Consider the following 12789-nt stretch of genomic DNA (forward strand, 5'->3'; position numbering starts at 1 on the left):
TTGCAGTTTCTTGTTGTCTTGATGATGCTGCTCCGTTCGCTCTGGCATGAAGCCAACATTGCATCGAGAGACACTAATCATTGTGACAAAGCGACTTCGTAACGTAGTGACTGACGGGGCTCAGGCGAGAACGTCTTCGCGGATTGGGCAAAAGTTATTGACTGTGGCGACGCCCCTTTAACATTTTTGGTAAGATACTGAAGGAACGACCAAGGAAGACTATAAATAACGTACCTGGAAGGATAACACTGCGGCATTGAAGCAGCTTGATAAGGCGCACAAGGTTGGTGAACGCACGAAATGACTGGTTTAAATGTCTGACGACCATCGCCAAGATCGTGTCCTCAAGAGCGACCAACTCGAGCGAGCGCACGACACCAAAGATTGTGACGCTAGGTGGTGATCATACCACAACCTTATCGGCCCTTCGATCGACTCATCATCACTGGGGGCCCGTGAGCGTAATACACTTCGACAGTCACATCGGTAAGTTCGCGGCTGGTTTTGTTGAGCTTCATTGACGGCTGGGTAGACACCTGGGACCCAGAAGTACTAGGTAAGCCGAAGTGCTCACCGATCTGATCAGAAACTGACATAGTAAAGGCGGAGGTATCTCCCATTACGCGTGAGTCCGAATATCAGAACGTACCCTGCATATTGCTGATACAGTACAACAGTGGTGTCAACCATGGAACATTCTTGCACATCGCTCATGAGGAAGGCTTGATCCGAAATACTAGTATACACGCGGGCATCCGAGCTCCTGTGGTACGGCCGAAAGGTGATGTGCGCAACGACCTTCGATGTGGTTTTGAGATGGTCAAGGCCCGGGTAATCGATCGATTGGGTATAGCTGGAATCATCGACAAGCTCAAATCTCGCGTCGCTGGAACGAAGGTCTACATCAGTGTCGACATAGACGTACTCGATCCGGCATTCGCACCTGGTAAGTCGTCAAACAAAACACCCAGATATTTCGTTACACAGTGACTGACATATAAAAATAGCCACGGGAACAGCCGAAGTCGGTGGCTGGAGCACACGAGAGCTTTTGTCTATTCTGGACGGTCTCGAAGGACTAGACGTCGTCGGGGCAGATGTTGGTACGTATTTTCCGAGCCCCGTTGACTTATTAGTACGAGCACTAGAAGCTGACTGAATGTACTCGCCGCAGTGGAAGTGGCTCCCATTTACGATAACCCGGGTGAAACCACCGTATTGGCCGCTGCAGAGGTCGTTCACTCTCTAATTGCTTTGATGGTGAAGTCGCCATCTTAGCGATGATACCGTCATAACTCAATAGGGGTTGTGACACGGGTAGAAGTCAGGTGGGTTCATAGGCAGAACGATCTCTGGCTGTGTCGTTTTGTTGGGTATCTGGGCAGCTTAGCAGGCACACTATCAGCCATCATACTTCACCATGCTCGACACGGTGCCTACCATCTCAGAACTTGAGGATGATTTGATATCATCGTACGACCATAAATAGTACACTTCCTCGGACACAGACTGAATGTGATGGATTCGGTTTGCTTCCAAGCTTTGTGGTCTCATCGAATCGCTTTTCCACATTTTCAGTGCAGTGCATGTGACACTCAAAGCGCCTTTCAGTTGACTCAGTAGAACCTAGTTGCTTGGAACTGCTACATTACACGGGCCGATAGTATGGCGTGTGCTAGTCGACGATTTGAGACATGGACCGTCTAGAGGTTGGCGCCATCAGAAGGTAACCGTCCGACTATGTTGTAACGCTTGCTGAAGAACGTATGCCAATCATTAAGAACCTGTTTTTCCTTATCGGAAAGTCCGGAGTAGTCCGATATGCAGTCTTCAGGCTTGAGAGAAGACAGACCGAGGGCACGGTTGGGCTCTTTCCCCGCAAACACTAGGACGATAGGTTAGTCGTTTATGGTACGACTTGATGCTGCATCTCAGGCGACAAACCGTGATAACCCTTCCCAGGTGCGTACGTCTCCTTGCCGCTCACGTCGAACACGTCACCCTGATGATGGTCAACTTCTTCTGCGCTTGCACGAGAACACCATTGAAGAAAAGCAGCTATCGTTACCTTGATTGCGACAAGAGTGGGTAGACCCTCGTTTGTGCCTGCTGGTGGTCAGTGCCTGGCCACTCAAATACAAGCCAGTCGCTGCAAAGCCGTACCATCACACTTTGCAAGGTAATCGCGTTCAATGACATCATCCTTTGGCGGGTTCAGTGCGACGGGTTGCTTTGGCGCAAACTTCTCCTTCTTCGGCTGCTCTGTAGAGTCTGACATGGTGGAGTTCAAGATATCGGTGTAAATGATGCAGAATGTCGGATGGGAAGTCACGATGCTGGCCTGTCTGCTGGGCAGGTGCCCAGGTGGGGCTCCACGCCCATGCCGCGCTAGGTTAGTAGCACGAGCCTCATGTCATTTCCCGAGGTCGTCACGAACTTCCTCATTGCACACGCCACGACCAACCAATCTGTGACGCCACGCGTGTCGTGATCAGGCTCCACATACGTGAAGTTGATGTTCGCAGGTTTCGATACCGGCATCAATGCGCCTCTCGGGAGAGCCGTCAGTAGTTACGGACACCATTTCTCAACTGCCCATTGGAGACACTCGCCGTTCATACGAGGCCATATGCCTGTTACCATATATTTGGTGATATGTAGGTACAATACTAATAGTGTACAGTGAAGACCGTAGCCACAGAAGATGGCGCCCAAGCTTTCCACTCGGGACATTACAAGCGTTAGGATTCGCCGCAAAAGAAATTGAACAACCGCCCAGGCGTGCAAACAATCACGAAACCCCAACAAGTAAGATGAAATCCTCCCTTCGATATTCGATCCGACTCTTCACTATCTTGTAGAGGCGCACCCGATTTCTCGAGCTGACAGAAGACCATTGGTCGAAACCAGGGGGTGGCTATTGCTAGCATTGCATCCATAGAACCAATTATCTTCCGCTGGCGACGGTGTACGCTGACTGGGACGTATGCACTGCCGGATCGTACTGGCTCTGTCTGACACAGTTGGTGCAGTTTGTTTCCCGTTGATCCCATGTTCTTCTAACGTTCCAAGCGCCAAAACATTGGTGGCCGGGATCGTTGCGTGCGAAATGGCAGTGCTGCATGAGCCGATATTCGTCATGGCCACACGGAAACTGGATCTTTTCGTAGAAGCACATCTCAAAGGCGCTGATGGTATGACTATCTGTCCGATCCTGTGTTTGGGAACTACGGCTATTGTTAGCTCGCTGGCCGTGGTGGAACCTGGCGAACTTACATCCAAAGCACGTGTGCGTGTCTGTCTCGTACTCAAGATCGGCGATTGTGGACACAGATTTCAGCTGGATCTTGAACAAGCTTTTGGTGTACGGAATTCCAGAAGACCGTGGAGAAAATCTGGGGAAATCTGGGGGGTTGCACTTCCAAGGAGAATGTCACGAACCTTTATACGCCACCAACCCACGTCACCACCGCGGTCGCCATACGCTTTTCCCCACGGAACCTTAGCCGCCATTTCCTTTGAGTAATCTTATGGACTAGAACAATACCTTGTAGCGGTGAAGTCACACACAAAAGGCGCAAGCCCTCTCAAGCCGATAGATTGCTCGCCACACTGGAGACCTTGTCCAAGTATTTCGCTCGGCGCGCACATACAATCTTGTCGTCACAAGTCCTTTGTTACATTGCATTAGTGTGGGAGAAGTATGCACACTTCTCATACGTAACAAAGAAGTATGGGTGTGGTGCTGGAGCTACGTGAGCCCGAGTCAGTTTGTATAACTATCCTGGGCCGCATAGATGTAAACTGCATATGCAGTAGACCATATTCATGCATCTGTTCCACGAGCCCGGAACTTGGTCTCAGAACCCGGTAAAAGACTACCTCAACATTCGCCATCAGCATTGACAACATATCCCGCTAGTTTGCCCTAATCTAGTCCAACCTAGAAGCGAAGGCTAGTCTATCTCAATCATTTTTCTCAAGGATATCGCATGCTTCCAACCCCGATATTGTGCTCGACATATGTCCGAGAGACAAAAACATGTACCGTCCTGACGGAGGTCCAGCAAAGGTCAACTGCAGCTCCATGCACGGTCGTCTCCACTACTGGAAACGTCTCCCAAGCCAATACGGACCTGCTTTGTTATGCAGGATACATGTTGAGGTATCAGCGCTTGCGGACGTCCACTTACTCTCTCAGTCAAATTACCAGTTGGTTGGAATATGGGAAGCGAACCATGAACGATTCAGCACACCCTCGCTGTATGCACTTCACCGACAAATAGTCAGTACTCGAATCGAGCAAGTAGTCCTGCTACAGCTGCCTGCAGATCTCGCATTGGTAGGATGGATCTTCATACATAGAAACCGCCCGCCAGCCAATGCAGATAACTGAATTTGGCTCGTTGCTGCACGATATAGTTTACGGAAACTGCACGCGGATGCGGGAGTCAACTTCCCTATCCAGTGCACTCATACTACGGCGAAGACCATGTTGAATCCTCGTTCGCACAATCTCAAATTCTCCGTATCCGCTGTAAGCATGCTTTCTTCCCCGCTCGCTTCAGCATCACTAGCCGCTTCCCCGTTGTACCCCCACATCGTCGAAACACACTGGCTGCTACAAATTTGGAACCCCAAGCCATGAGCACATCTGAACACGAGTGACCGGCACGATCATTGAGTGGACGTTCTACATCACCCGGACAACGGCGTGAACCGTTTTGGCTCGCACTTGTCAATCGAGCGGTATCATGGACACCGCATCAGTAGAGCGATGTATCAACTGTCACTAGATAATATATTTGTGCGAAAATCAACGACGACTTGACAGATGAAGAAGCCTCCGTTTGAGGAACTATGGTGTGCCAACAGCACAACGGGTCTTGCGCGGAACCGGTATCCCAACCGGCATAGAACATCACACCGGGTTATTCTTACTTCTACATTGCGGGACGATGCATGCTCGTGTCACAGCTGTATACAAACCACAGATAATAGCATCGGCAAGGTTCTTCGCGTGGGAAGAGCCCGTGCGACCCGCGAAGAGTTCGAGGATGCAGTGATGAAGTATGCACAACCTTTCGGTGACTTGGCTGTGACCCGAAAAGCAGACGATTCTTGGTTCTCACGAGCCCGAAACGGTATAGACAAGAGAACTCAGCATGCCATATGGCACACATTGAGTAACCCGACAGAAGACCATGCTTTGAATGAATTTGAGAGTACGCCTAAAGGGATGAGCGCTTACTCAAGATGAGCGATCAACTCCAATGACTGGTCCTTCAAAGGCGGTCTGAGCTGAAGCCAAGGAAGACATGTTCAGGGGACTGTGCTGACAGCTCGATCTCGAGGCGACCGCGTTCTCTACTCGCATTGGATATGTAAAATGACCTAATGTACTAGTGAAGTAGTTGCCAGGCTGGGAGTGGAGACAATTATGGTGTAAAGAAGCGTTGTTACGTGTTTGTCCTTTGACGATACCTACACACTACTCGTGATGAACTACAAGACGAGACACAGCTGACTGGAAGCGATGATCGAGTGTCCTCGATACACAGGATCGATCGCGATCGATCGTATCTCACCGCGCGATTGCACGTTCGGACTGAGCAGTGCGATCAACTTTGTTCGAGTTTACTGACTCGAAGAGGACATTGAAGCAACTTCACCACGCCCCTGTGCGTGTACAGTGTTTACGAGCCGTAGTGCACCTACGGAGCTTTTACTGCGGGCGGGTGAACCCGCCTGGGCGCACCTTCCGGGTATTATAGTGGAGTCAGTACATGCAAGCTCCCCGTCGTTTCTTCGTGCCGTCGTTTTTTCGGTGTCGACACTGACACCACATTCAAAGGTCCACACGAGAAGTGAAACCCGATGCTTCAATTTCGGCGCACTCTGCCGAGGACAAAAAAAAGCTTCAGTCAGTCAGACACGTTCCGTTCATTCCGTCCAATACGGCACGGTTGTTTTGCTGGATGCATCGTTTGAGCCCACTATTGACGTGGATGATGAGTACGAACGGAGCAAAATAACATCCAAAAATACTGTGCTATGCGCCACCAGGGTATATCATCGTCTATCACGACATGCATCGTCTCGAGTCCGGGTTACGCCTCTTCTGTTCTTGGGCCCACCTCAGTCGTACCGATAATCTTCCCTGTAAGACCTGCACCGAGACGGCCTAGATGGGCTATGCCAACATGATTCAACACAAAACCGGGGAGTTCGAATCGAGCTGTCGAAGCAGCGGCTCCGCGGGAAGAGACGAGACTGCGGCAAGCAAAAGCGGGTACGTGTTGTGAAGTGACGAGGAACTCACCGTTCAGACTTTGCTAAGGGATAGATGGCGGGTTGAAGGTGGAAACCTTGGCTGCCCGTCATGTTCAGTATCACGAAGAGTTCGGGAACATCGCGAAGGCGGGCGGTGTAGAATACATTCATAGAGAACTTGGAAGAACAATTACTTTTCCATTAACATCGACGCCGTCGCTAATGCCAACAAGGAGGTTTAGTACGATCACGCTTTACCAGCCTTTCTCGCCTTCCGCGCTTGTCTCTTTTTCGCGATGATTCTTGTCCGCTGCGCCAGCTTTCCGTCTTTGCCCTTTACTGCACCGGCATCCGCGCCAGCTTCCGCAGCACCCGTACCCTGCTTTCCCTTGCCGCTGTCCTTACCCTTGCCCGCCTTCTGACCCGCAGCGCTAGAATCACGCTTGCGCTTCTTGCCTTTGGTCGCACCCGGCTCGGCATCATCGCTGTCAGCCTCGCCATCAGCCTTCGACTTCGGTGGCTCTCTGGCCTTCTCCTCGCGGTCTGAGCGCCTGTTGACAACATTGGCGTTTTCGATGGCGAACTCGACAATGAGACGTTTCCGCTTGTCTGCGAGTGCTTCTTGAGCGGCCTTCTTGCTCTTTGGCGTGGGGCCAGACTTGATCTTGTAGTCCACGGCGTGGCCATTGAGCCATCGAAGACCCATGAGCGCATTTCGGTGTGTGTAGTACTCGATGAATCCATATCCTCTGCTTCTTCCAGCACCAGTGTCCTCGGAAACTTTGCTACCAGCGGGCGTCTCAAAGACAACCTTGGCTTGCTTGACAATACCCTTGCCCTTCTTCTTACGCATCTTCTCTGCGACGAGCATTTCTTGACCGCCACGAATGACTTCCTCTTTATTGAGCTTTTGTCGCTTACCCTCCTTGACATCGGCAGCAAAACCAACGACGGCGCTACGAGCAAGCTGCTTCAGGTCCTTGGATGTGATGCTGCGAGGAATGTTGCGTATGGAGAGACGAGTGAGAGATAAATGGAGCGATGGGTTCTCCTGGATCTGCTTACGGCGCATTGTTGCGCTCTCTTCGCGCATCTTGATTTCAGAGGGCGAGAGCTTCTGGTAGAGTGGCGAGTTGGAGGCAATAGTTCCTTCGGAGAGAAGGTAGAGGCGACGCTTGTCTTTGTCTCGGCTAAAGCGCGAAGCAGCGCCTTCCGCTGTCAGACGCGTAGCTTCATTCTTGTCAACTGCGCGTGAGATTTGTAGGATGCGACCGTCGATGGTGTATTTGCCTGTTGGGTCGGCGTCTTCGTCTTCGAGCACAGAGTGTGTGACAGTGATGGTGGAGCCGTCCTTCTTGTCGAGGTTCTTCTTTTGTAGCTTAACACGCGGGACACCTTTAAGGCAGTTGATCATGTCCTCTTCTGCAAAGAATGAGACGAATCCTGTGCCTTTCGGTCGTTCGGTCTCGCGGTCGACCACGACACGGGCAAATCGGACGCCACCGAATTGCTGGAAGTGCTCTTTGAGACGTTCGTCGTCAACTGTGAAAGGCACATTGCGCACGAAGAGAGTGTATTCCTCACGCTTCGGTCGGTTGTCCTCTTGTTCAAGCTCCACCCCGCCATCTTCGTCATCCTCTGATATGTCCTCGTAGTCGGTGTTGCTATCGTCTTCGTCTTCGTCGCTGTCGTCCGCTTCGTCGTCGTCGTCGTCATCGGAGCTGGCAGCAGAATCCTCGGCGTCTTCCATATCTTCATCTTCGTCTTCTCCGTCTGGTTTGGCATCATCTCCCACCTGTTCAGTCTTTTGCAGGCTCTGCCATGTTTCCCGGTCCACAGCCCAATCCACAGCGATGGGTCTTTCATCGACCTCCTTGCCGTTCAGCTCTTGTATCGCCCTCTCCGCGTTCTTCTTCCCACGTAGCGAGACGAAACCGAAACCTCTCAATTCACCATTGGGTTTCTTGGGCAAATTGACAAAGTTGACTTTGCCATAGCTTCGGAACAACTTCTGCAGATCGTCCGGCGTCTTTATGGTCCATGGCAGATTGCGAATGATCAACTTTGGCGTCTGCGCATCCTTGATCTGCTGCTCGCGCTCTGCCTTGGCCCTGTCACCAGCCCTTGGCCTCTTCTCTTCGCCTTCACGTTGTCTCGCCTCGGCAAAGTCGACCTTGATCTTCTTGCCCTTGATCTCCGTATTGTTCAGCTCCTCCTTCGCTCTTTGCGCATCTTCGACGTCGGCGAATGTTACGAAACCGTAGCTTTTCGATTCCCTAGTCTCCTTGTCCAGGACAACGAGCGCGTTCTTGATTGGGTACGATTCGGAGAAGTATTCGGTAAGGTCTTCGGTCGTAACGGTGGGCGCAAGTCCGCGAACGAAGAGTTGTCGGCGCGCAGCTTCTTTGGGCGCCGCTGTAGACGAATTGGACGGTTGCTCGGCGTCGGCGGTTGCTGTGACGGCTTCTGCTCCATCGAGCGAGAGACGCTGGCGCTTTCTTCGGGGAGCCATTGCAGATAGATGAGGCAAAAATTGTTATATGCAGTTCTGGTCTTTGGACATGCCTTGCAAAAAAAAGTTCCAGTATCTCGGCGCACAGATCCACCGCGCCGGCCTTGGCGACTGCACGGAAAAGTGGGGCGAGACCCTTCCAGCTGGAGGCGGCCTCGACGAAGACACCTGCGCTTGCCTCAACGTCTGCATCCAAGCTGGATCTCCTCCCTTCAACTTTACCCACTTTCGTTCACCGTTCAGACTTGGGTCCATTCGAGTCGAATTTCGGATCGCGATCTGCTGCATGTGTTGCTTCGCCCTACTGGGGAAGCCGAGGCGTCAGCCTGCACATCCCCACTCAACCTGGGTCATGGGGACTCATATCTTCGCGCATGGCTATCTACGGTTGCACGTTATTCGAGCGATGCCGTTGTTGACACAATTTGGAGCACATAAGAGCATGCGTTTTTGAAATCCCATGCTGCCGACTCGCCACGCTATCAACGTGCATCAATCACGTAACCGCATAGGAGCTGACCTAGGTATGCTTACAACAACGGGATGCGAGAACAACAAAGTCATGGAAGCAAAAATTGGACATATAGGCGCAAGTATCTTCATGATTACTTACATCAATTTGTTATCAGGGCTATCCCTTCGCGCATCACACGACTGCGCGGCCTGAACCGTAAGCCTTCACCATTGTTGTTGCTCCAGGACGGAAACGGCCTTTTTCGGAAGATGCTCCGGTTATGTGGAATGGCCTAAATTGTGAAACGTTTCTGCTCTGAACAATTCAATGTTCCGCGGGATTGATACAGAGCGGCAGTCGTGTCCGTTGCACCTTTCCTAACGACGAGGTGTGTTGAACAGCAAGATCTGCCTTGTCTACACCCCATAGCGTTAGCACCCGGCACTCAACGTCTGCACGCAATGCCATGGATACTGCTCCTTTGACACTTCTGACACCGAAGCTACACCGGCGCAATCAAATGGCTTATCAGGCGTCGCTTAACTACTGCCCAACGTATCCTAGCCTCCCCCCGCGGCGGAGTGTGGTGCCGCCTATGTGAAGCCCATGGCACACACACAAGAGGGGTAAGCGCCGAAGAAGGATCTCTCAACATTCTGTCATCTTTCGAGTATTCAGAACACAGTTCAACAATGTCGCGTCGAAGCTCTGGGGCAGGCGAGAGCGACGCGCTTTTGAGCGCTGGCGAGGTTATCGCATCTTCTTCTCGCAATTATTCCACAAACGATAGCACGACTCCCACCGAAGGGGATGTTACAAGAGATGGAAAGTTGCTGGGCGAGGACAAAGAGAAGCCAGTTGACCACAATAGATCTGACGACCCGGAGCGTTCACGATCTTTGGCCGAAGAAATTGGAGATGAGGGTATCTCTTTGTATGAGAAGAAATGCATGCTCATCAACCGCGAGATTGATCTCATGGGCATGGGGCGGTACCAGTGGTCGATTTGGGCGCTTTGCGGGTTCGGCTACATGATCGATTTGATGTGGGCACAAGCCTTCGGTCTCGTTCTCTCGCCTATCCAACAGGAACTTGGCTTTGGTGCTGATCAGACTGGAAAGTTGTCCACTGCCTTTTCCATCGGACTCACAGCCGGGGCATTTGTGTGGGGAGTCCTCGTGGACTTGATCGGGAGAAAGGTCTCTTTCAATCTGACAGTCTTTATTGCATGTATATTTGGAACATGCATCGGCGCCCCTAGCACTTACAACGCCATCTTGGTTCTTACAGCATTTACTGGGTTTGGTGTCGGAGGCAACATTCCCATTGACACTACAATTACCCTGGAAGCCACTCCACAGAGCAAGCGTTACCTCCTTCCGCTATTATCGATCTTCCAGCCCATTGGTGTTGTCATCTGTTCCGTACTCGCCTATGGGTTCATCCCAAACTGGTCCTGCAGTCCAAACTTTTCGGAAGGAGATCGAGCCCTGCCTGCATGTGGTGCTGTTGCTACAGGGGAACAGTGTTGTTCAAGAGAGAATAATATGGGATGGCGGTATCTCCTATTCACGCTAGGGGGGATCACCATACTCGTCTTCGTCTTACGATCAGTCATTTTCACCTTCCAGGAATCGCCGAAGTTCCTCATATACCGTGGCAAGGATGCCGAAGCAATCGAGGTACTGCATACCATGGCTCAGTACAACGGATCCAAATGCGACCTCGTTCTGGAGGATCTTGTATCCCTAGAGCACGAGTTTGATTCAGACCGAAGACACGGACCTATGCTTGGAGGTGGTGTCAAGCAGCTCAAATCTACATGGACCGAGAAACTCAAACTGGAAGGCGATCGCTTCAAGCTTCTATTCTCGAGCTTTCAGATGACAAGGTTGACGCTTTTGGTATGGTTGACGTACATATGCGATTACTGGGGTTTTACCGTTGCTGGTGAGTTTCACGCCCGTCTTGCTTGATGAACATACATTAACCTACAATGTAGGCACCTACCTTCCACAAATTCTAGCTGTGAAGAACGGCGCTCTGGACCTTTCTCTCCGCTACACCTACCGCTCTTACATCTTTATCTACCTTCCTGGAGTCCTCGGTGTTGTGCTTGGTACTTTATCCTACCGCGCATCGCGGGTTGGTCGCAAATGGACAATGGTAGTCTCGTCTGCATTGATGGGCATCTCGATCTTCCTGTTCAGCAGTGTTAACTCTGCGGCTTCGAACATCGGCTTCAACGTCATGGAATACTTCTTCCAGTCCATGTTCAATTCCGTCCTATATGGCTGGACACCAGAGGCCTTCCCTGCACCCATCCGAGGAACAGCTTGCGGTATCGCGAGTTTCTGGGGCAGGTTATTTGGTATCGTCAGCCCGCTCATTGCGCAGCATCTATACGCGGGGGATGGTGCTGGAAGAGATATCAATAGCGTACTGTACCTAGCTGGAGGTGTGACGTTGGGCTGCGTCATCACAACGGCACTGTTGCCCAGCAATCTCGTAGGTCGGCACAGCCTGTAGAGGTGCAGATACATGAAGGGGAGGAAGCTTGTATTTCATTAAAGGCACATGGCTCCTTAGGGATCTTACATGGGTCGCATGCCTCGACAGGAAGACTTCGGGAATAGATAGAGATGTTTGTGCAGCTTTCGCCACTGTAGATACCCGCTACGATGCGTAGCATTCATTACTAGAACGAGACAAGCAATATATGGGTAAAGCTATCAAAACAGCGAGTGTCTCAGTCGATCTCATATGCCCGGCCAGCCGGAAGGCTGACTTGACAGAGCTCGTGCTATTTCTCTGGCATTCGCATGTTTCTCGTTAACTTGACATAACCCAATACGGTCCACTTATACTCCTTAACGCCGTCGATGCTCGTATCGTCAAGATCATAACTTCGTCTTCCCTGTCACTTCTGCCCTCCTTTGCTCCATTACGTATCCACTCGCAACCGGGCTGTAACCCTGACTAGCGATATGTGGTATGGGAAACGGCGGCTTCTTGAGGTTCTGGGTGAAGAAGACTGGATGCCGTATTGCGCTGTCGTACACGGGTGTAAAGAAGGTGGCTGGTGTTTGCGGGGGACCGAAAGGTGACATGGCTTCGATTTGGGATCGCGGTCTTGCAGGAGTCAAAGGCGAGCCTGAGTGTTGTGTCGTAGACGGCTGAGGGGCCTGGGATGGTGCGTGGCCGACGCGTCGCTGTTGGTGCGCGTATGAGGGTGCTGAGGACTGCTGGAGAGGCTACGTCTTGTCAGCAAGCATCAGGGGATTTGGATGGATAGCGGCGAACCTTTGGCCTCGAAGGCTGCAGACTAGAGATCATGTCAGGTTACTCGCGCGGGAACGACCCAGCCAACTCTCTATCCGTCGCAATAACGATGCGGACCCTCAGCTATCACGTACCTCGGCAGACAGCGACCGCGCGCGACGTCATCCCTACTTCGTCGCGGACACGGACACTTTTCCGCTGCGGCAAACACCACCCAATCCAGACCAAATACCCACCAACATGAGCGCAGCAACACCCATCTCTCGAC

General features: G+C 51.7%; 4 protein-coding genes across 4 annotated transcripts; 2 read left to right on the plus strand and 2 right to left on the minus strand.

The window, feature by feature from the left end:
• Positions 1–816: 816 nt before the first annotated feature.
• On the plus strand, positions 817–1159 carry J4E83_001466 (uncharacterized protein; the record flags this gene model as incomplete). The annotated part of the gene is made up of 2 exons (XM_049328422.1): positions 817–946; positions 1008–1159. 2 exons carry the CDS (start codon positions 817–819, stop codon positions 1157–1159), a joined length of 282 nt encoding a protein of 93 aa, XP_049192940.1.
• A 544-nt stretch (positions 1160–1703) lies between these two features.
• On the minus strand, positions 1704–2278 carry J4E83_001467 (uncharacterized protein; the record flags this gene model as incomplete). The annotated part of the gene is made up of 4 exons (XM_049328423.1): positions 1704–1885; positions 1945–2002; positions 2069–2106; positions 2164–2278. The coding sequence occupies 4 exons, from the start codon at positions 2276–2278 to the stop codon at positions 1704–1706; spliced, it is 393 nt and encodes a 130-aa protein (XP_049192941.1).
• A 4242-nt stretch (positions 2279–6520) lies between these two features.
• Positions 6521–8785, minus strand: J4E83_001468 (uncharacterized protein; the record flags this gene model as incomplete). The annotated part of the gene is made up of 1 exon (XM_049328424.1): positions 6521–8785. The coding sequence occupies one exon, from the start codon at positions 8783–8785 to the stop codon at positions 6521–6523; it is 2265 nt and encodes a 754-aa protein (XP_049192942.1).
• Positions 8786–9931: 1146 nt separating this feature from the next.
• J4E83_001469 (uncharacterized protein) lies at positions 9932–11768 on the plus strand (the record flags this gene model as incomplete). The annotated part of the gene is made up of 2 exons (XM_049328425.1): positions 9932–11189; positions 11242–11768. The coding sequence occupies 2 exons, from the start codon at positions 9932–9934 to the stop codon at positions 11766–11768; spliced, it is 1785 nt and encodes a 594-aa protein (XP_049192943.1).
• Positions 11769–12789: the final 1021 nt, after the last annotated feature.

The sequence above is a fragment of the Alternaria metachromatica genome (assembly GCF_023757995.1).
Source record: "Alternaria metachromatica strain BMP 0045 chromosome Unknown scaffold_2, whole genome shotgun sequence".
In the NCBI taxonomy this organism is placed as follows: domain Eukaryota; kingdom Fungi; phylum Ascomycota; class Dothideomycetes; order Pleosporales; family Pleosporaceae; genus Alternaria; species Alternaria metachromatica.